We start from the raw sequence: 15,279 nt of genomic DNA, 5'->3' as shown, positions 1-15,279 counted from the left end.
GGGATGGCTTTGTCACTCAAAGATTACCAAGTCCCTTTACATCCATGATGTCATTTAATCCACTTATGCATCGCTACCAATGCCCAAGAAAGGAATGTTTTATTTAGATTTTCTAGAACCAGGACCTGGAACTCAAGATGCTCCATATCCACAATCAACCCCAAGTGATCTCTGCCACCCTGACGCCCTGCCATCAGGGCCATTCTGCTGGGCAGCGTCTTCCCTTCGTGAGAATTACTCTAGGGAAGATCCATACTCAGCAGAGTGAAGAGAACAAATTGGAGTGTCTGGTCCATTGCATCCTTGACTTGCTCAGTTCCTGGAGCTCTGGGTTCCATGTGGGGAGGAGCGGAGGGGCAGAGGAGAGTGAAAAGGGGTGGGGTGTGCTGGGCTAGGGGCAGGCAGGCGGCCCACCCCTGTGGCAGCCCACGGAGTACAGAGACCCGGGGACCTCTCTCAGTCTCCTTTCTTCAGCCTTGGCCAGAGGTTGCTGGAATGGGCGTTGGGAAGCTGATTGGATTCTTTAGTATGTCTTGCCTTTCATCTATAATCTTAGTGGTGTTCTAAACAGGTTCTGTGTCTCCACTCTGTCACCTGAAAACTGGGATCAATCTGACTTTGCTTTTCCTCAGAGAAAAGAGGAAGATGGCTCCAAAAGCCAGTCCTCAAATGATTTGTGTAACTCGTGCATTTTTAAATTGTTGATTACTTTTCCTCTGTGCGTGTGCCATTGAATTATTAAACAGCTGTCTACTTCGGTTAGGGTCTGAGGACAGTGCCAACTTTTAGAATGTATCAGTACATCTTGATCTTGGCCTCCTGGTTGTTTTGTATGTATTAACACCCTCTGACCTCATAAACTCATTCATTCATCAAATATTTATTGTGCAAGACATTTACTGCTATGCTGTGAGCATACATGTTTTGGTTTCCTGGGGCTGCCATAACAAAGCACCGCACACTCGGTAGCTTAAAACAACAGAAATGTATCCTCTCATTGTCCTGGAGGCCAGAGGTCTGCAACCAAGGGGCCCACAGAGCCACACTCCTTCCAAAAGCGCGAGGATCCTTCTTGGCCTCTTCCTAACTTCTGGTGTTACCAGAATCCTTGTAGACACATCCCTCCAATGTCTGCCTCCAACGCCATGTGGCATTCTCCCCAGGTGTCGGTCTGTGCTTTCTCTTCTTATAAGGACACCAGTCATTGGGTGTCCTGTTCCAGAAAGCCACCTTCTAATCTTGGTGCTGTTTGTAACCCTTTCAGGACCACCGGGCCCCAAAGGTGATCAGGGCGATGAAGGGAAGGAAGGCGAGCCTGGAATCCCTGGATTACCTGGACTTCGAGGTAATGGGGAAACCCCCCGGGAGGGCCCTGGGCATACCAGGAAGGGAAGGGGCCACCAATCCATTCCTGCCCCTGTGCTTTCTCCTTGGGGTTAGTCATGTGCCCAATCAACTCAGCCTCAAATGCCCTGCTCCGTTAAGAGACTGACGGGTTATGGGTGTAACAATAGGATGGAGCAAATACTTTTTCATGGAAAGTACCAGGAATTGAAGGGAAAGGGTACATGAGAGGCTCACAGCTCCCTAAATTGACTCTTCACCCCAGGAGACAGGCTCTGTGTGACCAGGGCCTTCAGAAGGAATTGAGGGTGTTCTGTGATCCAGACCAACCCTCCAGTCATGCTGTGCCCCGCTCAGTGAATCACCAGGTACCTGGTGTCCCCACCTCCTTCTGAACCTACGTCAGGTTCTGTCAATGAACACCTGCCCCTCTCCTACCTCTCTATTCTGCCACACACACGGGTGACAGCCCTGGAGATCCAGTGGCTGGTAGGGAGGGTACTTTTTTGCCTTCTGGAAAGTGTACAATAAGTCCTCACTTAACATCATGGATGGGTTCTGTGATTTTAAGTGAAACAACATGTAACGAACCTATTTTACCTTAGGCTAATAGATATAAATGAGTTAAGTTCCTATGGCATCTCATCAATGTTATAACAAAACGACACTGAATGAAACGACATTATTCAAGGATGTGCCGTATGTTCTTCTTACTCTCATTGTCTTGGAGGTTCCTGTTCCGTTACTCTATCAAACTTTGCATCCCAGTCTGTCCATTCCTGAGCCTCTACTGTGACCAACATTTTTCTAGCAGAGTGAAAAGTCGTCTGAACAATGTAATAAAAGGAAGAGCTTCTCAGGGGGCAGGTGTCTGTTTATTTATATCAGGAAACATACCTCCAAACCATCTCCTTCCTAACTCTCTAAGGAGGAGGCAGAGGCTGGCGGAGGGAGAGCCCATGGCCTGGCTTTCATTCCCTGCTTCTCCCTCTCAGGGACGCTCCCTAAACTCAAAACTGCACCCCTTTTCCTGCTTTAGTAAATGATAGGATGGGGATTCCTGGGCGCATCCTGCACTAGACTCACAGTTCTGTGGCATCAGGGCCATTGGACTCTGGGAAAATTGTGTGAGGAAGGAGAAAAAGAAATTAAGCCCTTCTCTGAGGTCCTGCCACCCTCATGGGGCCACCTGTCCTCCTCCAGCCATTTGACATAAACTGGGGACAGGTGTCTTCATGTTAGAGAAAAAGCCCAAAGAAAACTAACATTCAGAGCAGCAAAGAACAATTAATCAGTAATTACGGCTGCACTGCTTTGCAGAGTTAACTGTGGGCTAAGGTCAGGCCACTGGGGACCCAGGGCTGTCACTGGGTGAAAACGTGTGTTGATTCTGGCTCTCCCTGGTGGCACGTGGCTGTGTGGCCTCCTGGTCAGGAGCCCCAGGGCCTGACCTGGTAGCAGGCCATCCATCATCCCCTTTACTGACCTAGCTGACTTTCTTCCTCCTCCTCCGCCTACTATCCCCGTCTCTACACTCCCCTGTGTGGGGAGCTGTTTCATCTTCCTCCCACCCTAAGTACCAGTAAACCCTTTTCATCAGTGTGAGATGAAGCCAACTAACCCTGAGCTTTTAGTTCAGAAAGACCAGGGCTCAGATCCAGCCTCTGACACTCTGCTGTGTGACCGTGGGCAGGTTACTCAATCTCTCTGGGCCTCAGTTTCCTCGTTTGTAGCACAGAGTGAAATAATACCTTAGTTTATTGTGAGGGTTAAATGGGATACTTTACACGAAGCATCCAGAACAGTGCCTGTCACATACAAAACGCTCCAAGAAAAAATGTTGCCAAATCTAAATCTCCAGCACAGCCAGAGGCAAAGGCACAGCTCCCAAATGGGGTTGGCTCCACCGCCGCCATCACTCAGTAGAACTGGATTTTTGGGGGGTTAGTGTCCGGCCTCACTGGATAAAGGGTGTCAATGGGGCAGGTATATGCTGACCTTCGGGTCGCTGCCTTTAGGTTACCTGAGAGGCATCAGGAAGCAGAGGCAATGGGAGGGTTCATGGTTGAAGTCAACTGCTGAGCCAGACGGTGACCTCGACAGGCCCCAACTTGTCTCTTGTCTCCCCAGGTCTTCCAGGGGAGAGAGGAACCCCAGGACTGCCCGGCCCCAAGGGTGATGATGGGAGGCCGGGAGCCACAGGCGTGATGGGCATGCGCGGGATCAAAGGTAATAATGAATCTCAGAGCACCCTCGCTGACTGCTGGCCCCCGGGCACCCGCATGGGCATCGCAGCGGATGGACTGGCTCTGAATTCTGGCTATGCCGCAGGCCAGCTGAGTGACCCTGAGCAAGTCACTTAATCTCCTCGTTCAACATCCGTTTCTTCATCCCCACACGAGACACTCTCGGGATGCCATATTTCGCAGAGCTGTCCTGAGGATTCAATGGGATGTGTATGTGTGAAAACACGTTGGTAGCTCGGAAGTGCTGTCGAAATGCATGGGAGAACCAGCAGTCCCACTGGTTGCCGCTACGAGGAAGCCCGGCCGGGAGAGGGGCCCGCAGGGACCCGGGACTGCCACCTGCTCTCCAGTACTGCCGCCTCCTCCCAGTCCGCCATAGTCTTTGTATTCCCCAACCTGGAATCAGTTCTCAGCTTTCCATTGCCAAGAATGTTTCTTCTCATTTTTCCTTCCTGCTGATAGGCACCTTGTTCATTGTCAGGGGAGCCCACTTTATAGTCAGTCCCTGTCTTTCCACGTTTATCTCAAGAGTGTCCAGCCCTGCATCGTGGCAGAAGGTGACGAGGAAATAGGATGATGCTTTTTCCCCGGGCTCGACCTCCGCACTTGTGAAGATGAAATCTAGGGAAAACGTGCTGTTAGTCATTCCCACCCCAGGTCTAGGATGGCCTCCTCACCTTCCATCCCTGGGAACTTTTATTCTACCTTCTGGGGGTGATTAAACAAGCTGGGGTTTTCCTTCCTTTTAGGATCCACATGTTTTAAATGGATTCCGAAGCAGAGTACCAAAACCAAACATCCTTATTGAAAAGACCTAACAAAACAGAAGTGTGGAGTGTACCATCCAAAGCCAGCCCCCCACCCCTTGGTCCCTTAAGCTCTTACTCTGTAGAATAACCACTGTAAACAGTTGGGAGCACATCCTGCCAGACCTTTTCTAAACACATTCATGTTTATATTTGCATTTATGGTTGCCTTTGTTTTGTGTGTTTTGCAAAACTTGGATCATCCTTGGTGTTCTCCCCTGGAATTTGCTGGCTTGCTTATATTCACCAGACATCATGCCCTGGGCCTTTAATTTGCAGATAGCTTTCTGAAGGTGCTTGGAATAGAACTGCCAGGTCATTGTATCGCCTGCTCAAGTGGTGTCAGGACCCATTACTTCTTTGTAGACTGAGATGCTAGCTGGGGAAAGACCATATCCTGGGAAGGGAATACCACAGTTCCCTGGGAACTCTCCTCCATGCGTTCTGGCCTCCCCCACTAGTAAAGCTGCCTAACACAGAACCCATCTCTCTCTCTCTCTGTAACTGAAGACCCTCCCTCCTTCTCTCTTCCTCTGCTTATTAGAGTGAACTTGGATGTAGACTTCGAAAACCTTGAGTGTTTAATAGGAATATCGTTGCTTTGTCTTCTTTCTGCTGAATACCACATACGCCTTTAGTCTATGCTGGTGTGTGAGGCTTTAATGAGGAGGAAATGAAACTTCTCAGCTGGATGCCTTCTCCTTCCCCAGGTGACAGAGCAGGTAGCTCTTTCCTGCCATGGCCTGCCCTTCGGTGCTGCTGGCTCCTGCCTGATGTTCTCCCTGATCTTGGGTTAGTAAGTCTCCGGCAGCCTAGGCAGCGTGGCTCAGTGGTTGAGTGTCGAAGGTCACCTATGCACCAGAAGGTCATGGGTTTGATTCCTGGTCAGGGCATGTGCCCAGATTGTGGGCTCAATCCCCAGTAGGGAGCATATAGAAGGCAGCCGCTCAATGATTCTCTCTCATCATTGATGTTTCTATCTCTCTCGTCCTCTCCCTTCCTCTCTGTAATCAATTTAAAAAATCTATTTTTAAAAATGTCTCCTGCAGATAATACTTTATTTACCATTAGGATTTACTTCCGTTTCTAATGCCAGTTTTCTCCTCTGTTTCAGGTGACCGAGGCCCAAAAGGAGAAAAAGGAGATAAAGGAGACAGAGCGGGGGATGCCAGTAAGGAAACTTTGTTGGGGTCACTGGATTCTGCGTCAGCACGAGAATAGCTGTCACCCAGAAAGCCCCACCAGTTTGGGGGTTCAGGGGCTGGACCCATGGTCCAGGGCTTTGATGTTAAAGGAGCCCCCTACCTGTGTCAGGGCTCCACCAAGAGACAGGTGTAGTCCGGGGACACAGACCACGTTTCCAGGTGTGGTATAAGCCCCGTGGTTGTGTAGCAGGACCTGGAGGCAGACTTCCTGGGCTCCCTCCTGGCTGCCTCACTAGACAGCTATGTAATCTCTGGGCCTCAGTTTTCTCATCTGTAGAATGAGGACAAAAGAGTCCATACCTTACAGGATCACTGTGAGCAGTAAATGAGTTCATCACATCAAGTGCTTGGGCCTGGACATGAGGTTAGGAATCAGTAAGTGTTCATTATTATCCTGTGTAATACACCAGTTCAGACACACTTCCTAAAATCACTGGAGATGCTTGCTATAATTCAGTCACTGGCCTCATTAAAAAAAATGCATGGCTTCCCTGAGTACTTGCGTGGGGAAAGGCATGGAGGCAAAACAGGGTCCCTTTTGTTTTCCCCCTTTGCCACCAACTGAGCAGAGATGCGAGGGATCTCAGTTACCTGGCAGGCCCCCAAGTCTCAGAAAGGGCGTCTTTCTGACAAGGGTACTTCCTAAAATGTTTATAAGGCAAGCCAGCTTATCTAGTTAACACTCTTTTCCAGGGTTTATTCTCCCCGCTCCATGTAGAACCTTGGAGAGATTGCCAGAGGAGAATGAGTCTCCCAGCCAAGTCTCAATGAATAGTGTCTCCTAACCAAGTTGCAAAAGAATGCCAGCACCTAGTATTGCTGGGCTCTGAAATGCTGCGGCCCTGTGCGAGGCACAGACGGATTATCCTCTTCCAGGGCATCTGTACCGCAGCCTTGGCTCTGTAGGGAGACGGCTGGGAAAGAGCGCCTGCCTCCACCTTCTGCCCTAGACACTCAGGAACAGGCACCTCTTCAGATTTCACACTTGGAACCCAGATGGATGGGTTTCCCTAAGGCCAATCTTTGGTTTCAGTAGGTCCTTAAAATAGTACTTTCCTCCCCGTCATGCTTGACCAGAAGACCTCGCTCCTTAATAGTGCCCTTTTCCAAGGTGTCCCGAACTTCAACTTGCCTCCTCCTTCCACGGTCCTTCCCTTTCCCGGGGCTGTGATTCAGGATCAAACAGAGAACACATTTGTGACAGTATTTTGTCACTAAAGTGATGGACATACCTGAGGACAAGGTGTGCCTACACATACCTTGGACTTCACACATCCACCTCCCCTTAGATGCTGTGATCCACAAAGCAATATATGTGCTTCAGAGTCTTTCTGGCGTTATCTGGAGCCCTTTCTAGAGCAGCCAACGGCTGAGCTAGCCGTGCCCTGGCTAGATGAGGAGATCTGTTGGACCCTGCAGGAGCCAAAAGGCAAGTTTTGATGGCCAAGGAAGGGAGTCTGGCTCTGATCTAGGACATCTGTGACATATCAGAGTCACATTTATGAACTGGGCTGGGCACCATACTTGGTCTTTGGGTTGCTGCCTTCTCCTGCTCTCTTTGTTGACTGCGCTCTGCTGGATTGCTGCCACGGGAGCTGAGAAGGACCATGGCATTTAGCTGTGTGAAATAAACAACTCCTGATGGGGTGGCAGGAAGGGAGGGACTGTGGAAAGATGACCTTTAGAGGGAAATCAGAAACACTGCCCACATACCAGAGGGGTGCTTGTCAGGAACTCTTTGGCGACCGTTCTTCAGCCGGCTTGAGAGGAGAGAGGAGGTCTGTGCTCGCCCAGCCCAGGGAGAGGAGGTGGTCATCAGTCACCACTAGTCCCAAGGCTGCTTTTGTCACTGTTTAACTCACCTCTGTGGGCCCAGCTGGCTGGGCTCTGTGCTTGGATTGGGCTCGGAAGCTGGGGCCACAGTCTGGGAGGTGGGAGCTGAGCCCACAGTGGTGTGGGGCTCCCCGGGGCGTGGGTGGGGAGCTTGGGAGAAGGACGGTTAATCCACTTGGCCCCGGAGCCTATTGACTGCACCGAAAGAGGCTGATGTCAGCTCCGGACAGCCCCTCCTCAGGGACTGCTGGCATTCTTTCCTGCCCTGAGGCAGCTACACCCTCCCTGGAGCCCAGAGGTCAGACAACAGCCCTTGCACAGAGTCTACGCCTCTCCTTCCTGCCCCCCGATGAGACCCAGAAGCGTCACCCTTGGTGATGGACCTGGGCGATGAGGTGGCCCAGCAGAGACAGCTCCATCATGGGATGCTTTACTCAGCATGCAGGGGACGGAGGAGACCTACAGGAACTGTAGGACCGCAAAACTGAAGGCCATTCATCCATCTCCCCGCTTCCAGAGGCCCGAGTGGGGAGCTAACTGGCTCTCCCAGGGCAAGTGCAGAGGCAGAACCAAACACCTGGGCCTCCGACTTCTCTGATTCTGCCATGAGAGCTTAGGCCTGGTCTTGAAGAGTAGGGTTGGGCTCCTTAAAACCCCCAGTGACTCCCTCGCCTGACATACAGATTTCAGGGTCTTTTAGGCTGAATGGGGCCATTGCAGCCATGTAGAGCTGAGATCTATGCCTTCCCATGGCCTCCACCCCCTGGCCTGCCTCTGACCACATAAAACCCATGCTGTGTTGAGACTCCTGGTTGTGTTTCCATGGAACTCCAATCCCAGAGGCATAAACTATATCCCTGGGAGTGAGGCTCTGAGGAGGAAGCCAAGGATCATCTTTCAGAAAAGTGCAGAAATTCTGACCCACACTGATTGCCCGCTACCGGAGCCGGGGGGGTGGGGGGGGGCGGTGAAGGGGGGGATGGTGGCGGTTGTTAGTCATTCCCTGGGCCAGGGCTGTCCTAATGCTCGGGAGGAAGGATTCTCAGCATCGGAGCTCTACCCTCCTTCAAAAAGGAGTACAGTGGAGGAGGGACCCTCCTCCAGGACCCCAGCTTGGGCTGAGGCCATGGAACCTTTACCAAACACCTCTGGCCTTTAGCAGCACAAACCTAAAGCCAGCAGGTAGGGATGTTACTATGTGACAGGAACTGATGAGAAAAACAAGATTGACACACCTCAGGTCAAAATCGGAAATTGGGGGTTTCCTTTGAAGAGGGCATTATAGAGAAGACTTCTTGTCACCCATGTTTTAAGTCAATATTACAATGTATTTGTACAAGATCTTGCCATTGTTTACCCGTGTTTTGATCTGGAGTCATAGGATTTTAGAGTTGGGTGGGGTTTCAGATCAACTCCTCTCCTACGCCCAAGCACACCCCACCCGCTCCCTAAACAGAGAGCAAGAACAGAGAGCTGGAGAGACTGGCCACAGTGCCCAGGCTAGGTCCTGGCCAAATTGGGTCTAGAATCCAGACCTCCTGATTTCTGCTCGATGAGAGGTAAAGTTGTTGTTTTTATTTCAGGCAAGGGCGATATTAGTCATTCTGTTAGATGTTTGGCTTTGGAGAGCTTGGCCAGAAAAGATATATACATCTCAAGACAGAAAGACATTTGTTTTACCTTCGTATATGGTCCATTTGCAAGAAAAATAAATAGTATTTTTGCAGCTAGGGGGTGGGGAAAGGATTCGGTTTTGTTTAAGCCCCACAGCATGAATTTAAAGCAGGATATAAGTTCAGATTGTTTAAAATATTTTCCTCAATTTGGTTTCACATGGAAAATATATGCAGGATGACCCAGGGTTAATTCTAAGCCAGCACATGTTGATACTTATCAGTGGCATCTCAGAAAACTTGAAAAATATCCAACATCTTATGTGTGTTTTTAATATTTAGGGATGTAACTTTGAAGGTGGGGGGGCAGTGGGCACCCCAGCGTGCTGTATGAGCTCAAAATAAATTATCAGGATGTTGGCTTCTAGACAGTTTTCCTCCCTAGCTGCTGAGATGTTTCAATCTGGTTTAGAGTAAGGGATGCAAAGAGAGTCTGTCGGAGTTTGTGAATTCTCTTCCTCCCCTCCCTGCACCTACAGCTGGCTGCAAGCAGTGCCCCCGGGAATCTGTTAAGGATAATGTAGCACCGGAAGTTAGCATTTTTTTCAGGCAAGGAGAGACAGAGCTACCGGACCTTTTATATACAATCATATTTCTTTATTCACTTAGTGCGTAGACGTCCTCTTTTCCTCCTACATTTTGAATACCCCACTGACAACATGATTTAAAAGTAAACCACACTCCCAAGGAAAATGAACCACTCAGACCAACAAACGTGTACCTGGCACTATGGGAGGAAAGCTTCCGTGTGTATTATGCACTGAATTCTCACAGTAATGTTCCAGGGTAGGGAGGTGAGGAGGAGGCTGGGGAAGGAGGAGAAGGAACCTGGCCGATGTCACCGAGTCCATAAGGTGTGGAGCGGACAGAGATGGGGTCTGTCTGGCCCGAGTCCTCCTGCTACCATCTTGAGTTACCTTTTATTCTCCTGGCCTTTGACAGCATGGGGTCCTATGGGCCATTCTGTCTGTCCTTAGCGGTTTAGTATGAAGGTACTAATTCCCTCCTCGGCAATTCTCGGTTACTTTAAAGGTACTCTTCCCTGCCCCCGGGTTTGCTCTTCATGTCACCAAGCCTCTGCTGCCTTACCTGCCTCGTGGCTCTGAGACAGGCCACAGCACACTTTCCACAGTGGGTGCGAGGGGTGGGGGGCAGGCATCTGCCGGCGAAGCCCTTCCCACACCGCTGTGTTTCCCATTCTTTGAGATCGGTCACCTGTCTCACTGAGGTAACCTTTGCAGAAGCACCGGGCACATACCGGGCCCGTACCTGGCAGGTGGACTGCCTCACACATTTGTTTGCTTTGTACATTCGCTCATTCCTGCTCAAGACACTTATTGAGCGAGTGCTCGGCGGATGCAAATACCAAAGAATGTGTAGAGATAGGAAAGTATTTTTCAAATGTCTCCCCCTACCTAAGTGTATGTCTAGTCTCGCTGAAAATGGAGAGGGACACAACATTCACTCAGAAAAACTGTCCTGCGGCAAACATTGCTCCCAGTCCCCGCTGGCACAGAGTGGGAGACACCAGAGAGAAAGAAACGAAGGCAAGGACGTGGTAAATGAGGTGATGGTGGGGACCAGGTGAAACCTGGGCAGGGACAGCAAAGGCCTGAAGCCTCTGGATCAGAAAGCCAGGGGGCACGGAGCAGGCTTTGGAAGGAGCAGAGGAGAGAGAGGTGAGGAAGGGCCCTCGGGAAGGGAGGAACTGGACTCCCTCACTTCCATCATCAAGAAAAGATAGATGTGTGGGAGGAGGAAGACATTTTGAAAACAGAACATGAGCCCATTCACTTCTTTTTTCTAAAAAATATATTTTTATTGATTTCAGGGAGGAAGGGAAGGGTAGAGAGAGATAGAAACATCAACGATGAGAGAGAATCATTAGTTGGCTGCCTCCTGCAAGCCCCCTACTGGGATTGAGCCCACAACCTGGGTATGTGCCCTTGACCGGAAATTAAACCATGACCTCCTGGTTCATAGGTCAAAGCTCAACCACTGAGCCATGCTAGCTGGGCTTATTCACTTCTTTAGCAAACATTTATTGAGCATTTGCTATATAGCAGGCACTGGAACCAAAGATGGGTAAGACCTGGCCTCACCTTGAGGAGCTCACAGTCTAGCAGGTGGGAAAGACACAAAAATCACAGTAGAGTGTGGTGAGTGCTACTGTACAAAAGATAGTATGCCTCCTGTTGTGGGAGTCAGTTGAGAGGTGTCTTTGACCCAAGTCTTAAAGAGCAAGTTGGTGGGTATCAGGTGGAGGTGGAAAGTGAAGTATTCCAGTAAAGAGAACCATGCATGAATTAGCAGAGCATTGTCTGATAAGTCCAAATAGTTGGATATGGCGAGGGTTTTGGACATAAGAAGAAAACAAGGCCAGAGAGGTATGTTTGGATCAATGGTCAGGAGATCAGGCGTGACCTCGGGGCACTGGGAAGCCTGGGAGGGCTGGAAGCAGGGAATGACACGGCAGCGACTGACCAGGGAGGGGACCAGACTGGGGCCTAGAACAAGAGGTAACGAAGCCCCAGCCGTCCCTGATGACCCTCAACACCGCAACCAGTGCCAGGCACCGGGTGGGCAGGCAGACCCTTTCTCCCCATGGGAAGGTCCATTTCCAAGTTCATGTTTCTCTGCTGCTCCTGCTCCTCCTCTTGTCTGAGCTGCTCCCCCATTAGAAAGTCCTGCTTTTCAGAAACATAGATCCTGGGAAGATGACATGTGAGCTCTGGGGAGCAGCACAGGCCATGGAGTAGCAATCCTGAGACCGGAGTCCCCTGCTGACCCAGCGCTGAGGCCCGACCCTCAGCCTCCGCCATTTCCTCTTCCCCGGTACTATGCAAAGAATGGGATCTGGCCTTCGGAACATTCTGGTTTGCCAAGAGCCTATCTTAAGCCTTCCAAAAACAAATCCAGTGACTTTTCCTGAAAGCGTCCCGGTGACCCCTTCCAAGAGAGCTTTTACATGGCTGTGTGCAGAAAGCATTTCCGCTCCGATTAATCCATGCTGCCCTTGGTTTGATGACTTCAAATAGGTTCCAGAGGGGCTGGAAACACAAAAGGCCTGGCTCCTTTAAGAAGCCAGGTGGTAAAATGTGGCTGTGTGATGGGGGGTGCCTGAGAAACAGTATTGAACCCCACGGAAGAAATAGTGTTCCTATTTCTAGGAACAGCTGAGCTAGTGAGCCCCGTTGCATTCGTGCCTTACAAAAGCGCAGAAAGAAGAGCTGCAGCGTGGGCCCTCGCGAGGAGAAACAGCTTAGGCAGGGGGAAGGAAGCCCCCTGGGAATCTGTGCTCTGGCGGTGCTCGGAGGTCACTAGCAGACCCGCGAATGCTTGTTTTATAAATATATGCTAAGTGAAAGCAGGAACCAACTGAAAGCCAATACTGAGGGCTAACTGGGAGAAAATAAACATGCCAGTGTTTGGAGTTTATGTAAAGGATTAGCAGCCAAGCGTGTAAGTGGAATTTGAGAAGGTTTGCTCTTTTTAACTTCGTCTAGTGGGGTATCTCACGCTTGCGAGTGGAGGTGACCAGTTTGTGCCCTAAACACCTATCCCTTCTATGGTGAGTGAGCAAAGGGCCTGTCCCATGCTGTCCCCGTGTCCCTCTTTCCCTGTGTTTAGCTGACACTGCTGTGCCTGTCTTTCCCTGAAGGGCCTGGGCAGGCCCCGCTGGCTGGCATTCCCAACCCCTCGGCAAGCATGCGGTGGCCTCTGGGATGTGCCCTGCAAGAAACCTCCTTCAGTAACAAACTTTCCGACTGAAGGTGACCAAGGAATTTTCTCCAAAAAACAATGCCTCAACACTACTGAAGAGTTGGCGTTTTGGTCTTTGATGTGGGTTTGTACAAAGGAAGTTTAAAGTTGAGACGTCCTTTAAAACCAGGAATGATTAAACTGCTTATGCAGAAGGCAATTCTAACAAACTCAGGAATTGATCTTAACCCCCATGACCTTTCACCCTCTCCTCTGAGGATGGGAGAGAGGCATGCTGAAGGCACTGCAGATTCATTCCATCAGGGAGGTCCCCGCAGTGTCTTTAAAATATATATATACATTTTTATTAATTTCAGAGAGGAAAGGAGAAGGAGAGAAGGAGAGAGAGAGAGAGAGAGAGAGAGAGAGAGAGAAACATCAATGATGAGAGAGAATCACTGATTGGCTGCCTCCTGCACGTCCCCTACTGGGGACCAAGCCCACAACCCGGGCATGTGCCCTTGACTGGAATCAAACCTGGGACCCTTCAGTCCACAGGCCTACACTCCATCCACTGAGCCAAACCAGCTAGGGCCCACAGTGTCTTTGATGTAATGGAATCAGCTTTAGCTGCTTCACAGCCCACCTGAACAATGGGAAACACCCTCAGGGTGAACTTGGAGCCAGTTTTTTATATGGGCTATTTCCCCTGGCCCCAGATTCCAGCCTGTCTTCTAAAGAGTCTGTTGTAGAATTCTAATGGAAGAAAAAAGAAGAAAGAGGGAGGCACAGCCTGTGGACACCCCTGAGGTCTTGTGGGTGCTGTGATAGGAGGGTGTCGGGGCTGGTTTCCTCCCTGACTCAAAAGCTGGGTGAGTCCCTGGCAGCAGTGCCTCAGTCCCCCAGCATGATCCTTGGGGCTTATATTGGGTTCAACACTATTTCTTGAGAATCGACCACCCCAGGCACTGAGCTCATGTATATTTCAGAGTAACTCCCTAAGGCAGTGATGGGCAACCTTTTGAGCTTGGTGTGTCAAACTTCGCCAAAAAACTGAGCATAACTCGGGTAGTGTGTCACTTTGAGGAAAAAACATTATTTCGCAAATGTTTCATCCTCAGGAGCAGCAAATGTTTCATCCTCGGCATGCGGCCGCCTCAGCGGCCGCGTGTCATCAGAAATGGCTACGTGTGTCAGTGCTGACACGCGTGTCATAGGTTCGCCATCACTGCCCTAAGGTATGTGTGGTTATCCCAGATGAGGAAACTCCGTATTTTGAGAGGTTCAATTCCTTGCCCAATGTCATATAGCTAGAAGGTGGTCAATATGGTGCTAAAGGCAGGTCCTGTTTCAAGGATTTAAAGTATGGGGGCGGGGAAGCATTCCAGCCAGGGGTCTCAGGCTTTGAACTTGAAGGAGAGCAGAACTGAGAGAAAAAAAGCAGGGCAGGACAGGACAGTGTGTGAGTGAAGGCAGAGGGTGTGAAAGAGCCTTCTTAGGAAAGGCCACCAGTTCTAGACGTTGGACTCAGAGGTCCAGGCAGTGGGTCCACGAGGCCTTTACAGGGCTGCCATATAAGCATCACACCACCTCACAGTTATATATAAAATGAAGCTCAGCATCAGTGACTTGCTCCTGGATCTACAGCATTTCTGTCTCGTCCTAAAGGCCTGTTGACTCTCACTGCCCTTTGAGGGGCCCCAGGAGCAAAAGCAAGACAAAGGACTCACCTCTGCACCTGGCCGCCCAGTAACTTCCTACAAATCCAGCTCTGAGCAGAAGTTCTGGGCCGGGGAGACATCCTCCCACTGTGATGGGGAGGGCTCCTGCTTCAGGGCTGGGCAGGAAAAGTGCTTCGTTTCCTGTCTGATCAGGCACATTTTCCTTGAACAACGACTGGGAGCCAGGCAGCCAGGAGCAGGGTGTTGGAGAAACAAAATCAGCCAAGACAAACTCCCAGTTTCCAAAGAACCTGCAACAGAAGAGGGAAGACCAACGGGTGAGTCAACATTTAAAACCCACCCAGCATGCCTAACGCAGTGTTGACTTGGGAGACATTTCTGCTACTTCTTTTACGCAGCGATGCCAAGCACCCAGTGTGACTCGCAATCACAGGCACGGTAAAGGGCTGTGGGTTGGAGACTCAGGGGTGGCCACTTTATCACGTGACCTTGAGAATCCTTCTCTGAGGCTCAGCTTCCTCACCTGTTAAATGGGTGTAATCTCTCCCACCGTAGAGGGGGGACTGCAGAGATCAAATGAGACCATCTGACAAGATTTCTTTGAAGAGGCACAAAGCACCATATTAAGAGCATGTTAAGTTTCCCAATTACCATTAGGAAATAGCATGTTATAAAGCACCCCCACAGGCCAGACCACATTTTAAAAGTGATGCCCTCCAGCAGTGCCTGACCAGAAATTCCTCAGTTTGCTTATGAGATGACCGCTGTCCTTCCCATGCGAACCACAT

General features: G+C 50.3%; 1 protein-coding gene across 2 annotated transcripts in view; it reads left to right on the top strand.

Moving 5' to 3' along the window:
- The window catches only part of SCARA5 (scavenger receptor class A member 5), a 101,831-nt gene that overhangs the window by 71,729 nt on the left and 14,823 nt on the right, over positions 1-15,279 (top strand). For both annotated transcript variants that reach the window (XM_079770953.1, XM_079770954.1), the window contains exons 5-7: positions 1,265-1,345; positions 3,475-3,573; positions 5,511-5,567. In XM_079770953.1, coding sequence (XP_079627079.1) covers positions 1,265-1,345; positions 3,475-3,573; positions 5,511-5,567 — 237 coding nt within the window. The remainder of the gene's footprint in view (positions 1-1,264; positions 1,346-3,474; positions 3,574-5,510; positions 5,568-15,279) is intronic.

Source organism: Cnephaeus nilssonii (assembly GCF_951640355.1).
Source record: "Cnephaeus nilssonii genome assembly, chromosome: 5".
Lineage (NCBI taxonomy): Eukaryota > Metazoa > Chordata > Mammalia > Chiroptera > Vespertilionidae > Cnephaeus > Cnephaeus nilssonii.
Note: the sequence above shows the minus strand (reverse complement) of the source record. Positions and strands in the feature narration are given on the sequence as shown.